General features: G+C 42.3%; 1 protein-coding gene across 1 annotated transcript in view; it reads left to right on the top strand.

The window, feature by feature from the left end:
- Window positions 1–22,993, top strand: part of ATAD5 (ATPase family AAA domain containing 5) — a 66,899-nt gene that overhangs the window by 40,232 nt on the left and 3,674 nt on the right. The window contains exons 13-19 of the mRNA XM_033184270.1: window positions 473–612; window positions 709–859; window positions 6,758–6,934; window positions 7,783–7,916; window positions 8,680–8,773; window positions 10,097–10,161; window positions 17,739–17,919. Coding sequence (XP_033040161.1) covers window positions 473–612; window positions 709–859; window positions 6,758–6,934; window positions 7,783–7,916; window positions 8,680–8,773; window positions 10,097–10,161; window positions 17,739–17,919 — 942 coding nt within the window. The remainder of the gene's footprint in view (window positions 1–472; window positions 613–708; window positions 860–6,757; window positions 6,935–7,782; window positions 7,917–8,679; window positions 8,774–10,096; window positions 10,162–17,738; window positions 17,920–22,993) is intronic.

Genomic DNA, 22,993 nt, shown 5'->3' with positions numbered 1-22,993 from the left:
CTTTCTATAAAATTTCTTAATTGGTATTTTATATTTGATTTTCTGCTTTTTTTTTTTGAGACAGAGTCTCACTCTGTCACCCAGGCTGGAGTGCAATGGTGCAATCTCGGCTCACTGCAACCTCCGCCTCCTGGGTTCAAGCGATTCTCTCACCTCAACCTACTGAGTACCTGGGACTACAGGCGTGTGTCACCACACCTGGCTAATTTTTGTATTTTTAGTAGAGATGGGGTTTCACCATGTTGGCCAGGCTGGTCTCGAACTCCTGACCTTGTGATCTGCCCGCCTCGGCTTCCCAAAGTGCTGGAATTACAGGCATGTACCACCATACCTGGCCTGATTTTCTACTTTTTATAAAGTAATGTTTCAGCATTTATTGCAAGAAGTTTGTGGGATTAGATCATTGGATTTCATAAGGTAGAACTGCTTCCTCAGCAATTATCATTTTATATGCATTTGAATAATTTTTCAGATTTCTTGGGTGGCATAGACTTTAAAGGCAGTTCAGATGATGAAGAGAGTCGTCTTTGCAATACTGTCCTTATAACAGGGCCAACAGGAGTGGGAAAAACTGCTGCTGTGTATGCTTGTGCCCAGGAGCTTGGATTTAAGGTTAGTAACAGCTATGATGAGAGAATGTCAGTGTAATAATTACCCTTGGATTAAAAGGAGACATAAACCATTCTCCCTTCGTTTTTCTTCTTTTAGATATTTGAAGTGAATGCCTCTTCCCAGCGCAGTGGTAGACAAATTCTATCTCAGTTGAAGGAAGCTACTCAGTCCCATCAAGTAGATAAACAAGGTGTAAACTCACAAAAACCCTATTTTTTTAATAGCTACAACATAGGCAAGTCACCAAGTAAGTAAATTATTTTCCTTAAGCCATAATGTTTTGAAAAAAACAAAACCCAAGAAAATAATGTTAATTATCAACATTTTGCCATTTATTTTTTTATCTTCTACACGTATATATATTCCCTGTCCACCCCTGCCAGATTATTTTAAAATAAATCTGAAGACCATCATATCATTTCACCCATACATTCTTCAATATTTATCTCTATCTGATAAGGACTTCTGAAAAAGCATAAGTATAATATCATAATCAGACCCAACAGAGTTAACAACCAGCCTAAGCAGCATAGCGAGACCTTGTCTCTACAAATAATAAAAAACAAATTAGCTAGGTGTGGTGGTGTATGTCTGTAGTCCCAGCTACTCTGGAAGTTGATGTGGGAGGATCACTTGAGCCTAGAAGGTTGAGGCTGCAGTGTGCTGTGACTGGGCCACTGCACTCCAGCCTTGGTGACAGTGTGAGACTCTGTCTCCAAAAAAAAATCTGTTTGGCCGGGCGTGGTGGCTCAAGCCTGTAATCCCAGCACTTTGGGAGGCCGAGACGGGCGGATCACAAGGTCAGGAGATCGAGACCATCCTGGCTAACATGGTGAAACCCCGTCTCTACTAAAAATACAAAAACTAGCCGGGCGAGGTGGCAGGCGCCTGTAGTCCCAGCTACTTGGGAGGCTGAGGCAGGAGAATGGCGTAAACCCGGGAGGCGGAGCTTGCAGTGAGCTGAGATCCTGCCACTGCACTCCAGTCCGGGCGACAGAGCGAGACTCCGCCTCAAAAAAAAAAAAAAAAAAAGATCTGTTTAACTGTATTCCTTCATATCATCTCATATACAGTCTAATGTCAGTTTTCTGTTGTTTTCAAATGATTTGTTCAAATCTGGATCCAAACAAGGTTCATATCTTACATTTGATTCAGGTCTTTTAACTTTCTTTTACTCTCGCTAACAATTCACTCACCTTTGTTTTCATGTCATTTATTTGTTGAAGAATTAGAGTCATTTGTCATGAAATTTTTCACATTCTAGATTTGTCTGCTGATTATATATCCTCATGGTATCAGTTAACATAGTCCGCTTCCCTGTATTTCTTGTAAACTGACAGATCTATGGGCTTGATTAGACTCAGGTTCTGTTCTGGGTCTGGCATACATGTATAGGTGGCCTGTGTACTTCCTATGACATCATAGCAGATTATCCATTGTAGATTACAAAATGATAATTTTATAATTCTCTCTTTTGCATTTATTAGAATTTTAAAAGGAAGCACTGTTCCTCATCAAGTCTTTGGATGCTTTGAAATACTGTTTGTAGGCACCAGAAAGACTTCATTCTTTCCTTTTTTTATTAGTACTTAGAGTAATGGTGTCCTAGCAACCTTGACAGTTGACCAGTGAGTTTTTGTGCAGTTTAATTTTTTAAGTGTTATTATGAACTCATGGATTTTTATATATATAATATGTTTCACCTCTTTTGTGTTCATTATTTCTTTGTTGCTTTGAAGATTTTCTCACTGGTTTTAAGTAATTTGATTATGACGTGCCTTGGTGTACTTCTCTTCATGTTTCTTGTGCTTGGGATTTGTTGAGTTTCTTGCATATATGAGTTTATTTTATTTTATGTTTTTTGAGACGGAGTCTCGCTTTGTCGCCCAGGTTGGAGTGCAGTGGCCGGATCTCAGCTCACTGCAAGCTCCGCCTCCCGGGTTTATGCCATTCTCCTGCCTCAGCCTCCCGAGTAGCTGGGACTACAGGCACCCGCCACCTCGCCCGGCTAGTTTTTTGTATTTTTTAGTAGAGACGGGGTTTCACCATGTTAGCCAGGATGGTCTCGATCTCCTGACCTCGTGATCCGCCCGTCTCGGCCTCCCAAAGTGCTGGGATTACAGGCTTGAGCCACCGCGCCCGGCCGCATATGTGAGTTTATAGCTGGGAAGATGAAAGTTGATAAAATTTCAGCCAGTATTTCTTGAAATATTTTTTCTGTCCTCCCCATTTCCGTTGGCAACTCCAGTTATTATTATAGGTATTTTAGACCACTTGAAATTGTCTCCTGGCACACTGATGCTTTGTTCAATTTTTTAGTCTTTTCCTTTTTTTTTTTTTTTTTTTGAGACGGAGTCTTGCTCTGTCGCCCAGGCTGGAGTGCAGTGGCCAGATCTCAGCTCACTGCAAGCTCCGCCTCCCGGGTTTATGCCATTCTCCTGCCTCAGCCTCCCGAGTAGCTGGGACTACAGGCGCCCGCCTCGTCGCCCGGCTAGTTTTTTGTATTTTTAGTAGAGACGGGGTTTCACCGTGTTAGCCAGGATGGTCTCGATCTCCTGACCTCGTGATCCGCCCGTCTCGGCCTCCCAAAGTGCTGGGATTACAGGCTTGAGCCACCGCGCCCGGCCGCATATGTGAGTTTATAGCTGGGAAGATGAAAGTTGATAAAATTTCAGCCAGTATTTCTTGAAATATTTTTTCTGTCCTCCCCATTTCCGTTGGCAACTCCAGTTATTATTATAGGTATTTTAGACCACTTGAAATTGTCTCCTGGCACACTGATGCTTTGTTCAATTTTTTAGTCTTTTTCCTTTTTTTGTTTCAGTTTGGTTAGTTACTATCACTGTTTATTCAAGTTTATACATCTTTTCTTCTGTAGTATCTAGTATGCTGTCACTGCTATAAGTGTAGTTTTCATTTCTAGAAGTTTGATTTGGGTCCTTTTTATATCTTCTGTTTCTACTTACCATGTATCCAGTCTTTCCTCTAGGTATTTGAACGTATCAGTTATAACAACTGTTTTAATGGTCTTGGTTACTAATTCTATCATCCGTGTAATTTGTTTTTTTTTTTTTTTTGAGATGGAGTCTCGCTCTTGTCACCCAGGCTGGAGTGCAGTGGCACAATCTTGGCTCGCTGCAAGCTCCGCCTCCTGGGTTCAAGCGATTCTCCTGCCTCAGCCTCCCCGAGTAGCTTGGATTATAGGCACCCGCCACCACATCCAGCTAATTTTTTTTGTATTTTTAATAGAGACAGGGTTTGACCATGGTGGCCAGGCTGGTCTTGAACTCCTGACCTCAGGTGATCCATCTGCCTTGGCCTCCGCAAGTTTCTCTTTCTTTTTTTTCTTTTTTTTTTTTGAGACAGAGTCTCACACTGTCACCCATGCTAGAGTGTGGTGGTGCGATCTTGGCTCACTGCAACCTCCGCCTCCCAGGTTCAAGTGATTCTCCTGCCTCAGCCTCCCAAGTAGCTGGGATTACAGGCGCCCACCATCAAGCCCAGCTAATTTTTTTGTATTTTTAGTAGAGATGGGGTTTCACTATGTTGGCCAGGCTGGTCTCAAATTCCTGACCTCGTGATCCGCCCGCCTCAGCCTCCCAGAGTGCTGGGATTACAGGCATGAGCTACCACACCCGGCCAACCTCCTTAGGTTTCTAGTGCAGTCTCAACTCAGAAAACATGGATTGACTTTCCCCTCACTATGGAAATTTTCTCAGGGCAATAGGCTGGGCAATTCTAGTGTTCACCTTATTTGTTATTTGTATCTCAGAGATTACTGTCCATTGTTGCATGATGACAAAAATCTTGAAAAGTGTTATTTCATATATTATGTCCAGTTTTCTTGTTGTTCTTATTTCTGATGGGAGGATAAATCCAGTGCCAGTTCTATACCTTGGCTAGAAGCAGAATCCCACCTTACTTTCTTTTGGTGCTCATATTTTTCCATCTTTAGCTAGCAGGGAACTATTTTAATTGGTTTGTGTCCTTTTGACATTACCCAGCAATAGTTGATATTTTCCTTGCTTTCCAGCGTGTCAGGATGTCCCAGACCTATAGTTAGCTGTTTCTGCAAGAAGGTGGTTCTTTTGGTGTGAAATTTCTTTTTTTTTTTTTTTTTTTGAGACAGAATCTTGCTCTGTCGCCAGGCTGGAGTGTAGTGGCATGATATTGGCTCACTGCAACCTCTGTCTCCCGGGTTCAAGTGATTCTCATGCCTCAGCCTCCCAAGCAGCTGAGACTACAGGTGTGCGCCACCATGCCCGGCTAATATTTGTGTTTTTAGTAGAGACAGGGTTTCACCATGTTGGCCAGGCTGGTCTCAAACTCCTAACCTCAGGTGATCCATCTGCCTTGGACTCTTGAAGTGCTGGGATTATAGGTGTGAGCCACTATGCCTGGCCAAATTTTTTAGAAAGAATATATTGATATAGTTTAGCTAACTACTCACTGAGTATCTTAAAATAAAAACTGCCTGTTTTTTATTATTATGTTTTGAAAAGACAAGGTCTTCCTCTATTGCCCAGGTTGGATTGCAGTGATGCAGTAATAGCCCATTGCAAACTTGAACTCCTGGGCTCAGACAATCCTCCTGCTTTAGCCTCCCAGAGTGCTAGGATTGCAGGTATGAACCACTGCACCTGGCTAAGCATGTATTTTTAAAACCAGTCTTTGGGCCAGGTGCAGTAGATCATACCTATAATCCCAGCACTGTGGGAGGCCAAGGCAGGTGGATCACAAGGTCAGGAGTTTGATACCAGGCTGGCCAACATGGTGAAATGCTGTCTCTACTAAAAATAGAAAAATTAGCCAGGCATGGTGATGCACACCTGTAATCCCAGCTAATTGGGAGACTGAGGCAGGAGAATTGCTTTAACTTGAGAGGTGGAGGTAGGTTACAGTGAGCTGAGATTGTGCTACTGTACTCCAGCCCAGGCAACAGTGTGAGACTCCGTCTCAGAAAAATTAAATAAATAAAACCAGTCTTTGGACTGGTATTCATACATGATCAAGCAGTCCTTGGTCTATATCAAAATAAGAAAAATAAGGACAAAGGCCGGGCACGGTGGCTCATGCCTGTAATCCCAGCACTTTGGGAGGCCGAGGTGGGCGGATCATGAAGTCAGGAGATTGAGACCATCCTGGCCAACATGGTGAAATCCCGTCTCTACTAAAAATACAGAAATTAGCTGGGCATGGTGGTGTGTGCTTGTAATGCCAGCTACTTAGGAGGCTGAGGCAGGAGAATCACTTGAACTCAGAAGGCAGAGGTTGCAGTGAGCTGAGATCGTGCCACTGCACTCCAGCCTGGTGACAGAGTGAGACTCCGTCTCAAAAGAAACAACAACAAGGACAAAATGGTGAGTGTTTTTATAAATTGATATCTATTCAACATATATATATATACACATATATATATATATTTTGAGATTGCTTGCAATTTACTGCAGGTCTAAATTAAAGTTGAACAACAAAGTTTTGTAATGTGCTCAGTGTATACTGTTATTTTCCCTCCATCCTCTTCTGACTTTAAGCAGGTGTAGAAAAAAATGAACGGAGGGATTGTGAACAGTATTTGTTGTAAGAATGTGTATTTCTGGCCGGGTACAGTGGCCCACGCTTGTAATCCTAGCACTTTAGGAGGCTGAGGCAGGCGGATTGCTTGAGCTCAGGAGTTTGAGACCAGCCTGGACAACATGGCAAAACCCCATCTCTACTAAAAATACAAACGATTAGCCAGGTGTTGTGGTGTGCTTCTGTAGTCCCAGCTCCTTGGGGGTTGGGCGGGAGGATTGCTTGAGCCTGAAAGGTGGAGACTGCAGTGAGCTGAGATTATACCACTTCACTCCAGCCTGGTTGACAAAATGAGACCCTGTCTCAAAAAAAAAAAAAAAACAAAAAACCCCACAAAGAATATATATTTCTTGAGGAGTAGTATCTTTTCTAAATGACTGGCTTAACCTTCTGTACTGGTAGAATAAATAAATATAGTAATATTTGAATGTACAAAGTATTTGTAGGAATGAAAGAAAATTTCTGTGTCTTGAGTTTTTAACTGTTAAGAGTAGAAATATAGAATGTGGCTATCTGGCTACCTGTATGATTTTTAGAATATTTATCTTTAAATGCAATTTGTTTTGGGCAGAAAAAATAAGCTCCCCTAAGAAAGTTGTTACATCACCAAGAAAAGTTCCTCCACCATCACCAAAAAGTAGTGGACCAAAGCGAGCACTTCCTCCCAAAACCTTGGCAAATTATTTTAAAGTATCTCCTAAACTTAAAAATAATGAAGAAATAGGAATGCTTCTGGAAAATAATAAAGGTAAGACATTAAACTGACAAATTAAATTTTATATTTTTTAATAATAATGACCCTTATACATAAAAATATGAACACACTTTACGAGTTCCTGTTGCTATTTATTAAATCTCAGCTACACTGAAGGTTCTACATATAGAAGTGTTAATATTTTGTTTTAGTTTTTTTTGGAGACAGAGTCTTGCTCTATTGCCAGGCCAGGCTGGAGTGCAGTGGCACGATTTTGGCTCACTGCAACCTCCTCCTCCTGGGTTCAAGCAATTCTTCTGCTGCAGCCTCCTGAGTAGCTGGGATTACTGGCACACAACACCACACCCAGCTAATTTTTGTATTTTTAGTAAAGACGGGGTTTTGCCATATTGGCCAGACTGGTTTTGAACTCCTGACCTCAAGTGATGCACCCACCTTAGCATCCCAAAGTGCTGGGATTCCAGACATGAGCCACCATGCCCAGCTTGTTTCAGTTTTTGTTTGTTTGAGACGGAGTCTCACTCTTTCATCCAGGCTGGAGTGCAGTGGCACGATCTTGGGTCACTGCAACCTCTGTCTCCTGGGTTCAAGTGATTCTCCTGCCTCAGCCTCCCGTGTAGCTGAGATTACAGGTGTGTGCCACCATGCCCGACTAATTTTTGTATTTTTAATAGAGTAGGGATTTCACCATGTTGGTCTTGAGCCCCTGACCTCAGGTGATCCACCTGCCTCCTAAAGTGCTGGGATTACAGGCATGAGCCACCACGCCCGTCCTGTTTCAGTTTTGATAATGGATTTCAGTTTGAGCTTATTCTGTGGATATATCCAGTGTCTTAGCAAAAGTTGATTTTACCTAAAATATCAATATTATATTTATGCAGGAATAAAAAATTCTTTTGAACAGAAACAAATTACTCAGACTAAATCTACAAAGGCAACTAATTCAAATGTCAAAGATGTTGGAGCTGAAGAACCCAGCAGAAAAAATGCAACATCTCTTATTCTTTTTGAGGAGGTAGGCTTATAGAAGTATACATTTGTGAGAGCTCATGATAAAGACTTACTTTAAAGAATACTATATGTTTTCTTATAAAGAATTGTAAAATAGCTAAAGAGGTCAGGAATATGTGTATCTGAAATTAAAGCAAATGAAACTGTCCACTCTAGAATAATTTTTCAGGAAGATGATTTTTTTTTTTTTTTTTTTTTTTTTTTGAGGCGGAGTCTCGCTCTGTGGCCCGGACTGGAGTGCAGTGGCCAGATCTCAGCTCACTGCAAGCTCCGCCTCCCGGGTTTACGCCATTCTCCTGCCTCAGCCTCCCGAGTAGCTGGGACTACAGGCGCCCGCCACCTCGCCCAGCTAGTTTTTGTATTTTTAGTAGAGACGGGGTTTCACCGTGTTAGCCAGGATGGTCTCGATCTCCTGACCTCGTGATCCACCCGTCTCGGCCTCCCAAAGTGCTGGGATTACAGGCTTGAGCCACCGCGCCCGGCCTCAGGAAGATGATTAATTCATGGCTGCTAATTATTAAATGATTGTATAAATTCTGATTCATATCTATCTAGTTAATAGGTGGCTGCATTTGTTTTTAACATTTGATAGTTGATAATTTTAAAATTCATTATAGTGTATGACATAAACTTTCAACATGGGCTGAATTCACACTTCATAAATTCATAAATTTTGTCTCTAACATAAATGTAGAATATTTACTATGTGTACATAACTGATATTAGTGTATTGTTATTACATTAATATTCTAATAAACTGTTGGTAGGTTGATGTAATTTTTGATGAAGATGCTGGGTTTTTGAATGCAATCAAAACATTCATGGCAACAACTAAACGACCTGTAATCCTTACTACGAGTGGTAGGTAACAATGATTTTACTTCAGTTAAACAGTTACTCAAATCTGTAGTTCGTCTGCAGACTGGAGTCATTATAATTAACTCACAGATAGCAATTACTTTTAAAAATGGATACTACTTTGGATTACTATATTGGGTGTTAGATATTTAGAAAGTGGCGAACAATTTCTAGAATGCAAATAAGAGATCTAGTAAAGGTATTTTAGTAGGGAAAGTACTAGATTCTTCTCCTGGCGTCCTTATCATACCTATGATTAGATCACTAAATCTTACTTAGTGGTCAAGATTTTTTATGGAACCCAACCTTTCCGCTGTTCCTTAATACTGAACTTAGCCACTCTTTTGCCCCGATAACACTTTCTTATGGATTATTGTATATTTAGCTATCATTAGCCTAACAGAATTGATCCATCTTCTAAAGAATTATCACAGAATGTTTCATTTAAAAAACTGATTCAATTTCCTTTTAAAAAAATTGGAAATACTATAATAATATTCTAATATTTTTCCAATTATAAATATTCATGAGACTAGACTCTACTTACAAATTAATGCCCATTTGGTAGTGATTGTACTCTAAAAATATTGAGAAAAATCTTATTAATCACAAGTTAGGTGGGTTTTTTGTTTGTTTTGTTTGTTTGTTTGTTTGAGACAGAGTCTCGCTCTGTTGCCCAGGCTGGAGTGCAGTGGTGCCATCTTGGCTCACTGCAACCTCCAACCTCTGCCTCCTGAGTTCAAGCAATTCTTCTGTCTCAGCCTCCTGAGTAGATGGGACTATAGGCACACACCACCATGCCCAGCTAATTTTTGTATTTTTAGTAGAGACAGGGTTTCACCATATTGGTCAGGCTGGTCTCAAACCCCTGACCTCACGTGATCCACCTGCCTTGGCCTCCCAAAGTGCTGGGATTACAGGCATGAGGCACCATGCCCACCTGGTAGTTTTATTAGAAGATCATAGTTGGACAGGTGTGGTGGCTTATGCCTTTAATCCCAGCACTTTGGGAGGCTAAGGTGGGCACTTGAACCTAGGAGTTTTGAGATCAGCCTGGGCACCATAGTGAGACCCCCATCACTACAAAAAGACTTAAAAATTATCTGGGCGTGGCGGCTTGAGCTTATAATCCTAGCTGCTTGGGAAGCTGAGGCAGAGGATCACTTGAGCCCAGGAGTTTGAGGCTGCAGTGAGCTATGACTGTACCACAGCACTAGGCGGTGGTGGGGAGGGGGGTGCTGAATATTTTCACAGAAAAGTATAACTGGAAAAAGTTACTTAGTGGTCTTAATGTTTAAGAATGTTTTTGTGTGTGTGTGTGTGTAGATCCAACATTTAGTTTAATGTTTGATGGCTGCTTTGAAGAAATCAAGTTCAGTACTCCTTCCCTGGTAAGTTTTAAATTTTGATAACCATAAATTACATATCACAATCATGTAAAAGTAATTTATTATTAAATACAGCTATAATTTAGCCAGGTGTGGTATCACGCCTATACTCCCAGCTACTTGGGAGGCTGAGGCAGGAAGATCACTTGAACCCAGGAGGTGGAGGTTACCGTGAGTTGAAATTGTGCCACTGTACTCTATCCTGGTCAATCAATCAATCAATAAGGCTAGGTACAGTTGCTCATGCCTGTAATCCCAGCACTTTGGGAGGCTGAGGAGGGCGGATTGCTTGAGCTGTGGAGTTCGAGACCAGCTTGGGCAACATGGCAAAACCCTGTCTCTACATAAAAATACAAAAAATTAGCCAGGCATGGTGGCACATGCCTATAGTCCTACCTACTCAGGAGGCTGAGGTGGGACAATTGCTTGAGCCCAGGAGGTCAAAGCTGTGGCTGTAGTGAGCTGTGATTGTACTGCTGCATTCTAGCCTGGGTGACAGAGCAAGACTCTGTCTCAAAAAAAGTAAATACCTAGCTGGGCGTGGTGGCTCACGCCTGTAATGCCAGCACTTTGGGAGCCGAGGAGGGTGGATCACCTGAGGTCGGGAGTTCGAGACTAGTCTGACCAACATGGTGAAACCCCGTCTCTATTAAAAATACAAAATTAGCCGGACGTGATGGCGCATGCCGGTAATCCCAGCTACTCGGGAGGCTGTGGCAGGAGAATCGCTGGAATTCAGGAGGTTGCGGTGAGCCAAGATCGTGCTATTGCACTCCAGCCTGGGCAACAAGAGTGAAACTACGTCTCAAAAAAAAGAAAAAAAAAGCTATGATTTAAATGTGGTTTCTAAGGACTATGTTAAAATTTTTAAGTTTTAGGAAACTTCTGGTATTTCTCTCTCTTTTTTTTTTTTACTTTAAAAATGTTTTTTCTTAAATTTAAAAAAATTTTTATGAGGCTCCAATGTTCACTAGGTTTTTTGCCTATTAACAGTGCTTTTCTGAGGTAAAATTTAAATGGAATTAAAATTCCCTTGCATGAATAACCTAATGAATATATTTTATACATGTAACATATGTAAAAATCAGTGTCATCATTATGCAGATCAGAATATAGAGCATTTCCATTACCTCCTGAAGTTCTCATGGACCCTTTCTAGTAAGAATCCCCTTTTCTGGCCGGGCGCGGTGGCTCAAGCCTGTAATCCCAGCACTTTGGGAGGCCGAGACGGGCGGATCACGAGGTCAGGAGATCGAGACCATCCTGGCGAACACGGTGACACCCCGTCTCTACTAAAAAATACAAAAAGCTAGCCGGGCGAGGTGGCGGGCGCCTGTAGTCCCAGCTACTCGGGAGGCTGAGGCAGGAGAATGGCGTAAACCCGGGAGGCGGAGCTTGCAGTGAGCTGAGATCCGGCCACTGCACTCCAGCCCGGGCGACAGAGCAAGACTCCGTCTCAAAAAAAAAAAAAAAAAAAACCCCTTTTCCACCAGAAGTCACCACCTTTTTTTTTTTTTTCTTACAATGATGAACAAGGCACTTTTTTTAACGTTTAAAAAGAAAATTTGTGCCTTTTTTTTCTTACTTTTTCCTTTTTCTTTTTTGTTTTTCATTCTTCTAAAAAAAAAAGTTTTAAAAATTAACATTGGCCGGGCGCGGTGGCTCAAGCCTGTAATCCCAGCACTTTGGGAGGCCGAGACGGGCGGATCACAAGGTCAGGAGATCGAGACCATCCTGGCGAACACAGTGAAACCCCGTCTCTACTAAAAAATACAAAAAAAAAAAAAAACTAGCCGGCGAGGTGGCGGGCGCCTGTAGTCCCAGCTACTTGGGAGGCTGAGGCAGGAGAATGGCGGGAACCGGGAGGCGGAGCTTGCAGTGAGCTGAGATCCGGCCACTGCACTCCAGCCTGGGCGACAGAGCAAGACTCCGCCTCAGAAAAAAAAAAAAAAAAAAAAAAAATTAACATTGAGTTGCTGGGCATGGTGGCTCATACTTGTCCTGTAATCCCAGCACTTTGGGAGGTTGAGGTTAGAGGATTGCTTGAGGCCAGCAGTTCCAGGCTGCAGTGAGCTATGATTGTAGTCAGGTCAATTTTACTGTATGGGTTCTTTATTTTATTTTTTTAGGTGAGGTCTCACTCTGTCACCCAAGCTGGAGTGTAGTGGCACAATTGCCCTGTTGCCCAGGCTAGAGTGTGGTGGCACGATCTTGGCTCACTGCAACCTCCAACTCCTGGGTTCAAGCAATTCTCCCACCTCAGCCTCCCTAGTAACTGGGAATGGAGATGCATACCACCACACCCAGCTAATTTTTTTTGTATTTTTAGTAGAGATGGGATTTCACCATGTTGGTCAGACTGGCTTTGAACTCCTGACCTGAAGTAATCCACCCACCTTGGCCTCCTAAAGTGCTAGGATTACAGGCGTGAGCCACCACTCCTGACCCTGTTCTTTCTTTTAAATTATGTTTCTTAGCTGGAGGCAGTGGCTCACGCCTGTAATCCCAGCACTTTGGGAGGCTGAGTCCAGGAGTCTGAGACCGACTTGGGAAACGTGGTGAAACCCTGTCTCTCCAAAAAATTTTTAAAATTAGCTGGACGTGGTAGCGCACACCTGTAGTCCCAGCTACTTGGGAGATTGAGGTGGGAGGATCACTTGAGCATGGGAGGCAGAGGTTGCAGTGAGCCAAGATCTCATGCCACCACACTCCAGCCTGGGTGACAGAGCACAAGACTCTGTCTCAAAAAAAAAAAAAGAAAAAAATTGTTTCTTTTAATACATAATTGAATATTTTAAAAAATTTGTCTAAACAGGCTGGGCGCTATGCTCATGCCTATAATGCTAGCACTTTAGGAGGCCAAGGTGGGTGGATCCCTTGAGCCCAGGAGTTCAAGACCAGCCTGGGCAACCTTGGCAAAATCATGTCTCTACAAAAAGCACAAAAATTAGCTGGATGTAAAAAGAAAAAAAATTAACTGGGTGTAGTGGCATGTGCCTGTAGTCCCAGCTACTTGGGAGGCTGAGGCAGGAGGATTGCCTGAACTCGGGAGGTAGAGGTTGCATGAAGCCAAGATCGCGCCAGAGCACTCCAGCTTTCCAGAGCGAGACTCTGGAAAAAAAAGAGAAAAAAACAACAACAACAACAACAAAAAAAACAACAACAAAAAAAAACAATTTGTCTAGACTCTGCAGTCTTTTGGATTAATCAAGTGTATTATTTCATTTTACCTTCACTGTTGGCTTTCAGCTATATGCTCATATGGCCTCCACTAGCCAGGTGAGGCTATTGAGCTTTTAAAATGTGGTTAGTCTACAGTTAATAAAATATCACATTTTGTGTGATAATAATTGTATGAAATGTTCAGAATAGGCAAATTTATAGAGACAGAAAGTGGATTCATAGCTGTCTAAGGCTAGAGGAGCTAGGTAGAAATAGGGAGTGACTGCTGATTAGTCTGGGGTTTCTTCTGGGGATGATGAAAATGCTCTGTAATTAGATAGTGGTAATGGGTGCAAAACCCTATAGATATACTAAAACCATTGAATTTTACATGTTAAGTGGGTGAATTGTATAGTATATGAATTATATCTAAATATGGCTTATAGATTTTTAAAATGTGGCTAGTCTGAATTAGTTTGTGCTAAAAGTGTAATATAAACACTTTTTTTTTTTTTTTTTTTTTTGAGACAGGGTCTCACTCTATCTCCTAGGCTGGAGTGTAGTGGCTCAATCTCAGCTCACTGCAACCTCTACCTCCTGGGCTAAAGCAATACTCCCACTTCAGCCTCCTGAGTAGCTGGGACCATAGGCTTGTGCCACCACACTCAGCTAATTAAAAATATTTTTTTGTAGAGATGAGGTCTCACTATATTGTCCAGACTGGTCCTGAATTCCTGAGCTCAAGTAATACTCCTGCTTCAGCCTCCCAAAGTGCTGGTATTATATGCGTGAGCCACAGTGCCTGGCTAACACCAGATTTTGAGGACTAAGTGCAAAAAATAGGAATGTAACACATCTCACTAATTTTTGTATTGATTACTTTTTGCAATAATATTTGGATATATTGTTGTAACAGAATGTAGTAAAATTAATTATTATTATAATTTTTTGAGATGGAGTCTCACTATGTCGCCCAGGCTGGAGTGCACTGGTGCAATCACTGGCTTACTGCAAGCTCCACCTCCCAGGTTCCCGTGATTCTCCTGTTTCAGCCTCCCGAGGAGCTGGGGCTATAGGCGCCCTCTACCATGCCTGGCTAATTTTTTTTGTATTTTTTAGTAGAGATGGGGTTTCACTGTGTTAGCCAGAATGGTTTCGATCTCCTGACCTCGTGATCCGCCAACCTTGGCCTCCCAAAGTGCTGGAATTAGAGGCGTGAGCCACTGCACCTGGCCCTAAAATTAATTTTACTTGTTTCTTTAAGTTTTTTTTTTTTTTTTTGTTTGAGACGGAGTCTCGCTCTGCCACCCAGGCTGGAGTGCAGTGGCCGGATCTCAGCTCACTGCAAGCTCCGCCTCCCGGGTTTACGCCATTCTCCTGCCTCAGCCTCCCGAGTAGCTGGGACCACAGGCGCCAGCCTCGTCGCCCGGCTAGTTTTTTTTGTATTTTTAAGTAGAGACAGGGTTTCACCGTATTAGCCAGGATGGTCTCGATCTTCTGACCTCGTGATCCGCCCGTCTCGGCCTCCCAAAGTGCTGGGATTACAGGCTTGAGCCACCGCGCCCAGCCGTTTCTTTAAGTTTTTAATGTGGCTCCTGGAAATTTTAAATTATATAGCTTGGTGTTTAAAATTTTTGTATTAAAAAATTTGCTTTTGGTGAAGAACACGTAATAGTGTACAGTTGAGTAGTGTTAAGTATATTCACATTGTTCTTGCAAAACTGAAATTCTATGCTCGTTAAATCAAACTCCCTGTTTCCTCCTGTCCAGTAGTTGCTGGTAACTACCATTCTACTTTGTTTCTATGAATTTGACTACTCTAGATATAAATGGAATCATACTGATTTGGCTTTTTGGGACCGATTTTTTTGTTTGTTTGTTTGTTTGAGATGGAGTTTTGCTGTGTTGCCAGGCTGGAGTGCAGTGGCGCGATCTTGGTCACTGCAACCTCTGCCTCTTGGTTTCAAGCGATTCTCCTGCCTCAGCCTCCCAAAGTGCTGGGATTACAGGCCTGAGCCATCGTGCCCGGCTGTGACTGGCTTATTTCACTTAGCATAACATCCTCAAGGTTCATCTAAGTCATAGTATGTATATAGCTTACAGTGTTTTACCTGTAATACATTTCTTTTCTTTCTTTTTTTTTTTAAGATGTAGTCTTGCTTTGTCACCTGGACTGGAGTGCAGTGGCGCGATCTCCACTCACTGCAACCTCTGCCTCCCTCCCGGGTTCAAGCAATTCTCTTGCCTCAGCCTCCCGAGTAGCTGGGACTACAGGCACGTGCCACCACGCCCGGCTAATTTTTGTATTTTTAATAGATACAGTGTTTCACCATGTTGGCCAGGCTGGTCTCGAACTCCTGACCTCAAGTGATCTGCCTGCCTCGGCCTCCCAAAATGCTGGGATTCCAGATGTGAGCCACCACACCTGCCCCTTGCCTTATATTTCTTTCTTTCTTTTTTTTTTTTTGAGACGGAGTCTCACTCTGTTACCCAGGCTGGAGTGCAGTGGCGCAATCTCGGCTCACTGCAAGCTCTGCCTCCCGGGTTCACACCATTCTCCTGCCTCAGCCTCCTGAGTAGCTGGGACTACAGGCGCCCGCCACCACACCTGGCTAATTTTTTGTATTTTTAGTAGAGACGGGGTTTCACCATGTTAGCCAGGATGGTCTGGATCTCCTGACCTCGTGATCTGCCAACCGTGGCCTCCCAAAGTGCTGGGATTACAGGCGTGAGTCACTGTGCCCAGCTGCCCTTGCCTTATATTTCTAATGGACAATACTGCTGTAGATTCTAGATGCTCTTTTCCTTCATCCTTGCTAAATTCTCTTATTAGTTATAGTAGTTATTTTGTTGGTTTCCTAGGTTTTTCTTTACTTTCTTTTTTTTTTTTTTTGAGATGGAGTCTCGCTCTGTTGCCCAGGCTGGAGTGCAGTGGCCGGATCTCAGCTCACTGCAAGCTCCGCCTCCCGGGTTTACGCCATTCTCCTGCCTCAGCCTCCCGAGTAGCTGGGACTACAGGCGCCCGCCTCCTCACCCGGCTAGTTTTTTGTGTTTTTTAGTAGAGACAGGGTTTCACCGTGTTAGCCAGGATGGTCTCGATTTCCTGACCTCGTAATCTGCCCGCCTTGGCCTCCCAAAGTGCTGGGATTACAGGCGTGAGCCACGGCCTCCTGCCTATTCCAATTTTCTTAGACTTTTTATCGAGAGTGGGTATTGGATTTTATCAAAAGCTTCTTTTGCATGTGTTGAAATCATATTTTTCTACTTTCATCTATCTCTATGGTGAATTACACTGACTGATTTTCTAATGATAAACCCCATTTGGTCATGATGTATTATCCACTTTATTTATTGATTGATTAGATTTGTGATTAATTTATTAAGGAGTCATATGTTTATTTTCTTGAGGAATACTACTTTGTAACTTTCTTTTGTTTTCTTTTTTTTTTTTTTAAGAATTGTCTTTGTTAGCTTTAAATATTAAGGTTAAGCTGCCCCCAAAAAGAGTTGAGAAATGTTTCCTTCTCTTTTTTCTAAGAGTTTGTATAGGTTTGATATTCTTTATCTTTTGGTATTTTATATACTTCATCAGTGAATTTACAAGTTTTCTTTGTGGAAAACTCTTTGATAACTTGAATTATTTAATTTATTTATTTTGAGACAGAGTCTCGCTCTGTCGCTCAGACTGGAGTGCAGTGGTGTGATCTTGGCTCACTGTAACCTCCACCTCCCAGGTTCAAGTGATTCTCCTGCTTCAGCCTCCCGAGTAGCTGGAGTTAGAGATGGGGTATCACCATGCTGGGCAGGCTGGTCTCAAACTCCTGACCTCAGGTGATCTCCTTGCCTCAGCCTCTCTCAATTTCTTGGCCGGGCACAGTGGCTCGTGCCTATAATCCCAGCACTTTGGAAGGCTAAGGCAGGAAGATTGCTTGATGCCAGGAGTTTGAGACCAGCCTGGGCAATATAGTGAGACCCCCATCTCTACAAAAAAAAAATTAATTAGCTTTATGCACTCATTAGTACAATTTCTAACCTGTTTTTTAAAAATTGTGTATTTTTCAGTGTTACAGTATCATATTTATAATTTTGTTATAAGATGTTCTATCAGGCTATACTGTTACTTAATCCTAAGGGGTTTTGTCAAGGTTTGTAAAACTGCCAGCGTTTAGGTTGGAGAATCTCCTATAAAAGTTTCCTTGCTGTCTTGCACAATATACAGTTAATAAAAGAAATATATATAAATGCTTAATTTAGTAGTATATTCCCTTATATTTTTAAAGCAGTTTCATCCTCAAGAAGAGCATTTAGGATAATGTGAATTTTAGCAAAATTTGTCTCACTTTTAGATATTATTTGTATGTATTATTGCTGTATCTATTTTAACACAGCAGTTAACCACATTTCTTTCTGTTTTGAAGCTAAATGTTGCCAGCTACCTACAAATGATTTGCTTAACTGAGAATTTTAGAACTGATGTAAAAGACTTTGTAACCTTGTTAACTGCAAATACTTGCGATATCAGAAAAAGTATCCTTTACTTACAATTCTGGATTAGAAGTGGAGGTGGATTTTTAGAAGAACGACCATTAACCCTTCATGGTAAGTTGGTCTGTTATTAAAGACATTTCTATTATGGGACCCTATTTAAAAATCTGTGCTATGGCTGGGTGCAGTGGCTCATGCCTGTAATCCCAGCACTTTGGGAGAGTGAGGTGGAGGATCTCTTGAGGCCAGGAGGTCCAGATCAGTCTGCTCAACATAGTGAGACCCTTGTCTCTACAAGAAAATTTTTGGGAGGCCAAGGCAGGAGGATCACTTGAAGCCAGGAGTTCAAAACCAGTGTGCGCAAGAAAGCGAGACCCCTGTCTCTACAAAAAAAATTTTTTTAAATAAGCCGGTCAGGGTGGCGTGACTAGCTACTCAGGAGGCTGAAGTAGGAGGATCACATGATCCCAGGAGTTTGAGGCTGCAGTGAGCTATGATTATGCCACTGCACTCTGACCTGGACAATACAGCAATACCCCATATCTAAAAAAAAAAAAATTTATTTTTTCTTTTTTCAGATGGAGTCTCGCACTGTTGCCTGGGCTGGAGTGCAGTGGTGCGATCTCGGCTCTCTGCAACCTCTGCCTCCCAGGTTCAAGCAATTCTCCTGCCTCAGCCTCCCGAGTAGCTGGGATTATAGGCCCCCGCCACCATGCCCGGCTAATTTTTTTTGTCTTTTAGTAGAGACGGGGTTTACTATGTTGGCTAGGTTGGTCTCGAACTCCTGACCTCGTGATCCACCTGCCTTGTTCTCCCAAAGTGCTGGAATTACAGGCGTGACCTACCACATCTGGCCCTAAAAAAAATTTTTTTTTTACTTAAAAAAACTGTGCTATACTAGAATAGTTGAAAGATTATAGAAATTTTAAGCAACTTGTTATGTTAATCTTCCAAATAAATATGCATATGTCAACTTTGTTCATAAAAAATTTTGGCCTGGCACAGTGTCTCACAACTGTAATCCCAGCACTTTGGGAGGCCAAGTGGGGTAGATTCCTTGAGCTCAGGAGTTTGAGACCAGCCTGGGCAACATGGTGAAACCCCATCTCTACAAAAATTTGGCTGGGCATGGTGGTGCATGCCTGTGGTCCTAGCTACGTGGGAGGTGGAGATGGGAGGATTGCTAGAACCTGGGAGATCGATGTTGCAATGAGCCAAGATCATACAGAGTGAGACTCTGACTAAAAAAAAAAAAATGTTGCAGTCAACGTGAGTAAATAGAATTAAACTGGACCTAGAAAGTTGGATTTTTCTCCTGGCTATGCCGCTCTTTACAATTAATATATAAGCTCCAAAATTCACTTTGCCTTTTTGAGCCTGTTTTTTCACCTCAAAAATAAGAGATTTGAACTAATCTGTAAGTTACTTACTCTTCTGTAGTTGCGCTTTTAAGATGATCTCATTGTTTAATTTAAAAAACACACACACGGCCGGGCGCGGTGGCTCAAGCCTGTAATCCCAGCACTTTGGGAGGCCGAGGCGGGCGGATCACAAGGTCAGGAGATCGAGACCATCCTGGCTAACACGGTGAAACCCCGTCTCTACTAAAAAATACAAAAAACTAGCCGGGCGAGGTGGCGGGCGCCTATAGTCCCAGCTACTCGGGAGGCTGAGGCAGGAGAATGGCGTGAACCCGGGAGGCGGAGCTTGCAGTGAGCTGAGATCTGGCCAGTACACTCCAGCTTGGGTGACAGAGCGAGACTCCGTCTCAAAAAAAAAAAAAAGACAAAACACACACACACACACACACACACACACACACAGGCTGGGTGTGGTGCCTCACACCTGTAATCCCAGCACTTTGGGAGGCTGAGGCGGTTAGATCTTGAGGTCAGGAGATCAAGACCATTCTGGCCAATATGGTGAAACCCTGTCTCTACTAAAAATACAAAAATTAGCCAGGCGTGGCAGCACATGCCTGTAGTCCCAGCTACTTGGGAGGCTGAGGCAGGAGAATTGCTTGAACCCGGGAGGCAGAGGCTGTAGTGAGCGAAGATGGTGCCACTGCACTCCAACCTGGATGACAGAGCGAGACTCTGTCTCAAAAAAAAAAAAAAATTAAAAGACAAACACAGAAAAAACCTCCCACCCTGTTCCCCTTTCCACTTCAACAAAAGTTTTTCTTTCTTTCTTTTTATTTTTTTTTGAGGTAGGGTCTCGCTATATTGCCCAGGCTGGCGTGTAGTGACTATTCATGGGCAGGATCATAATGCAGGATAGCCCTGAACTCCTGTGCTCAAGCAATCCTCCTGTCCTAGCCTCCTAAGTAGGCCACTGTGTCCAGCTTCCTCCCCAGAAATTTGACTCTTAAATTTTCAAACTGTTACACATACATTTATTAACATATGGTTCCTTATAAACAAATGATACTATAATTATTATTTAACAATTTTTTCACTTACTAAAAACATTGGTTTTTCTACATGAGTATAGATATATAGTATTCTTTTTATGTAACTATAATGTACAATCACTTTTAACTTCAGGAGTCTTTAAATTCTAACTTTCCTAAGTACTTTATTATTTCAGAAATGCTTTTATTTCTTTTTTTTTTTTCAGTCATCATTGTTACCTAATTCAAGTGAGTACCTTCTCCATGCTGGGTCTTGTGTTTACATGGTTAAGACATGGTTCCTTGCCTGAAGAAGTTTAAGTTTGTGGTTTCCATGCTCCATAGTCACAGTTCTCTAGTTACAGATCCTACTCTGGTAAATACACAAATATTTCAAGGAAACCAAGGTGAAATTATGTAATATTAATTCCTTATCAGTTGTTTCTTTTAATTAGTTTAACATTTTAACATATTCTTTTTCTTCTTTTTTTTAATTTTTTTAATTTGAGACAGTGTCTCACTCTGTTGCCCAGGCTGGAGTGCAGTGGTGGTGCAGTCATGGCTCACTGGAGCCTCAATCTCCTGGACTCGAGCTGTCTTCCCATCTGAGCCACCTGAGTAGATGGGACCACAGGCGTGCACCACCACACCTAACTTTTGTATTTTTTGTAGAGACAGGGATCTCACTATGTTGCCCAGCCTGGTTTTGAACTCCTGGGCTCAAGTGATCCACCTTCCTCGGCCTCCCAAAGTGCTGGGATTACAGGAATGAGCCACCTCACCCGGCTTCATATTATTGTTTTTCAAAGTAGATACGCCTATATATTCTATTCAGTGTAAGCCCACAGCTTTAACCATATCTCAAAAGTAAATATAATATATAACACATGGAAAATATCCTGGTGTAACAAATTAGTTAATAACGTTTTGATATACCACTGGATATAAATTGTTACAGCAAGAACTTTAGAAGACAGAAAATAAGTATAGCATAGTTTCTCTTCTTTTTTTTCTTTTTTCTTTTTTTTGAGACAGAGTCTGGCTCTGTCGTCCAGGCTGGAATGCAGTGGCACAGTCTTGGTTTGCTGCAATCTCCACCTCCCAGGTTCAAGTGATTCTCCTGCCTCAGCCTCCCGAGTAGGTGGGATTACAGGCGTGTACCACCATGCCCGCCTAATTTTTTGCATTTTTAGTAGAGACAGGATTTCACTGTGTTAGCCAGGATGGTCCCGATCTTCTGACCTCGTGATCTGCCCACCTCAACCTCCCAAAGTGCTAGGATTACAGGCATGAGCCACCGTACCTGGCCAGTTTCTCTTCTTAAATGTCCTTTTTTAAATATACATTTCATTCCTGCCTTTAAAAAAAAACAGATACATAAAACAATATTCCCCTACTTCTTTTTTTTTTTTTTTTTTTTTTGAGATGGAGTCTCGCTCTGCCGCCCGGGCTGGAGTGCAGTGGCCGGATCTCAGCTCACTTCAGCTCACTGCAAGCTCCGCCCCCCGGGTTCACGCCATTCTCCTGCCTCAGCCTCCCAAGTAGCTGGGACTACAGGCGCCCGCCACCACGCCCGGCTAGTTTTTTGTATTTTTTAGTAGAGATGGGGTTTCACCGTGTTAGCCAGGATAGTCTCGATCTCCTGACCTCGTGATCCACCCGTCTCGGCCTCCCAAAGTGCTGGGATTACAGGCGTGAGCCACCGCGCCCGGCCTTCCCCTACTTCTTGAAAGTAGCCACAGTTAGACCTTTATGCATATAACATAAAAATACTTATTTAGGAAAATTAACCTATTATTATATATGTTGTTAGTTATTTTTAAGTTTATTGTCAGCACATATGGTCCTATTATCCCACTGTTTTTCACAGCTGCATGCTTTTCTATAGAATAGAATGGATGTACCATAATTTAACCATTACTTATAGACATTTAAATTATCTTCAATATACGGTGAATATCTTTATACATATATCCCTGAACATGTCTGTAATACTGATGGAGAGAATTCTAGAAGTATGACTGCTGGGTCACAAAGGGTGTATACACTTTACATTTTGATAGTTGTTGTCAGACTGCCCTCTGATGACAATTGTACCAACTTATGCTCCCATGAATAGTATATGATGGTTTTTTCATGTGTACTGCTGACAGAACTACATTATAATTCTTTTAATTTTGCCAATTTAAAAAGTGAAATACGTACAGTATATTATTTTAAAATTACATTTCCATGCTTACTGGTGAAATTGCATATCTTCTTATTAGGTCTTTGAATTATTATTATTATTATTATTATTATTTGAGACGGAGCTTCGCTTAGTCGCCTAGGCCAGAGTACGATGGCGTGATCTCAGCTCACTGCAGCCTCTGCCTCCTGCGTTCAAGTGATTCTCCTGCCTCAGCCTCCCAAGTAGTTGGGATTATAGTGACGCACCACTATGCCAAGCTAATTTTTTGTATTTTTAGTAGAGATGGGGTTTCACCATGTTGGCCAGGCTGGTCTTGAACTCCTGACCTCAGGTGATTCACCTGCCTTGGCCTCCCAAAGTGCTGGGATTACAGGTGTGAGCCACTGTGCCCGGCTGAAATTACTGTTTCTTTTTTTTTTTCCTTTGAATTGGAGTCTCACTCTGTTGCCCAGACTGGAGTGCAGTGGCGTGATCTCAGCTCACTGCAACCTCCGCCTCGCAGGTTCAAGCTATTCTCCTGCCTCAGCCTCCCTAGTAGCAGGGACTACAGGCATGCGTCACCATGCCTGGCTAATTTTTGTATTTTGAGTACAGACAAGGTTTCA

Source organism: Trachypithecus francoisi, unplaced genomic scaffold (assembly GCF_009764315.1).
Source record: "Trachypithecus francoisi isolate TF-2019V2 unplaced genomic scaffold, Tfra_2.0 Lachesis_group20, whole genome shotgun sequence".
Classification (NCBI taxonomy): Eukaryota; Metazoa; Chordata; class Mammalia; order Primates; family Cercopithecidae; genus Trachypithecus; species Trachypithecus francoisi.
Note: the sequence above shows the minus strand (reverse complement) of the source record. Positions and strands in the feature narration are given on the sequence as shown.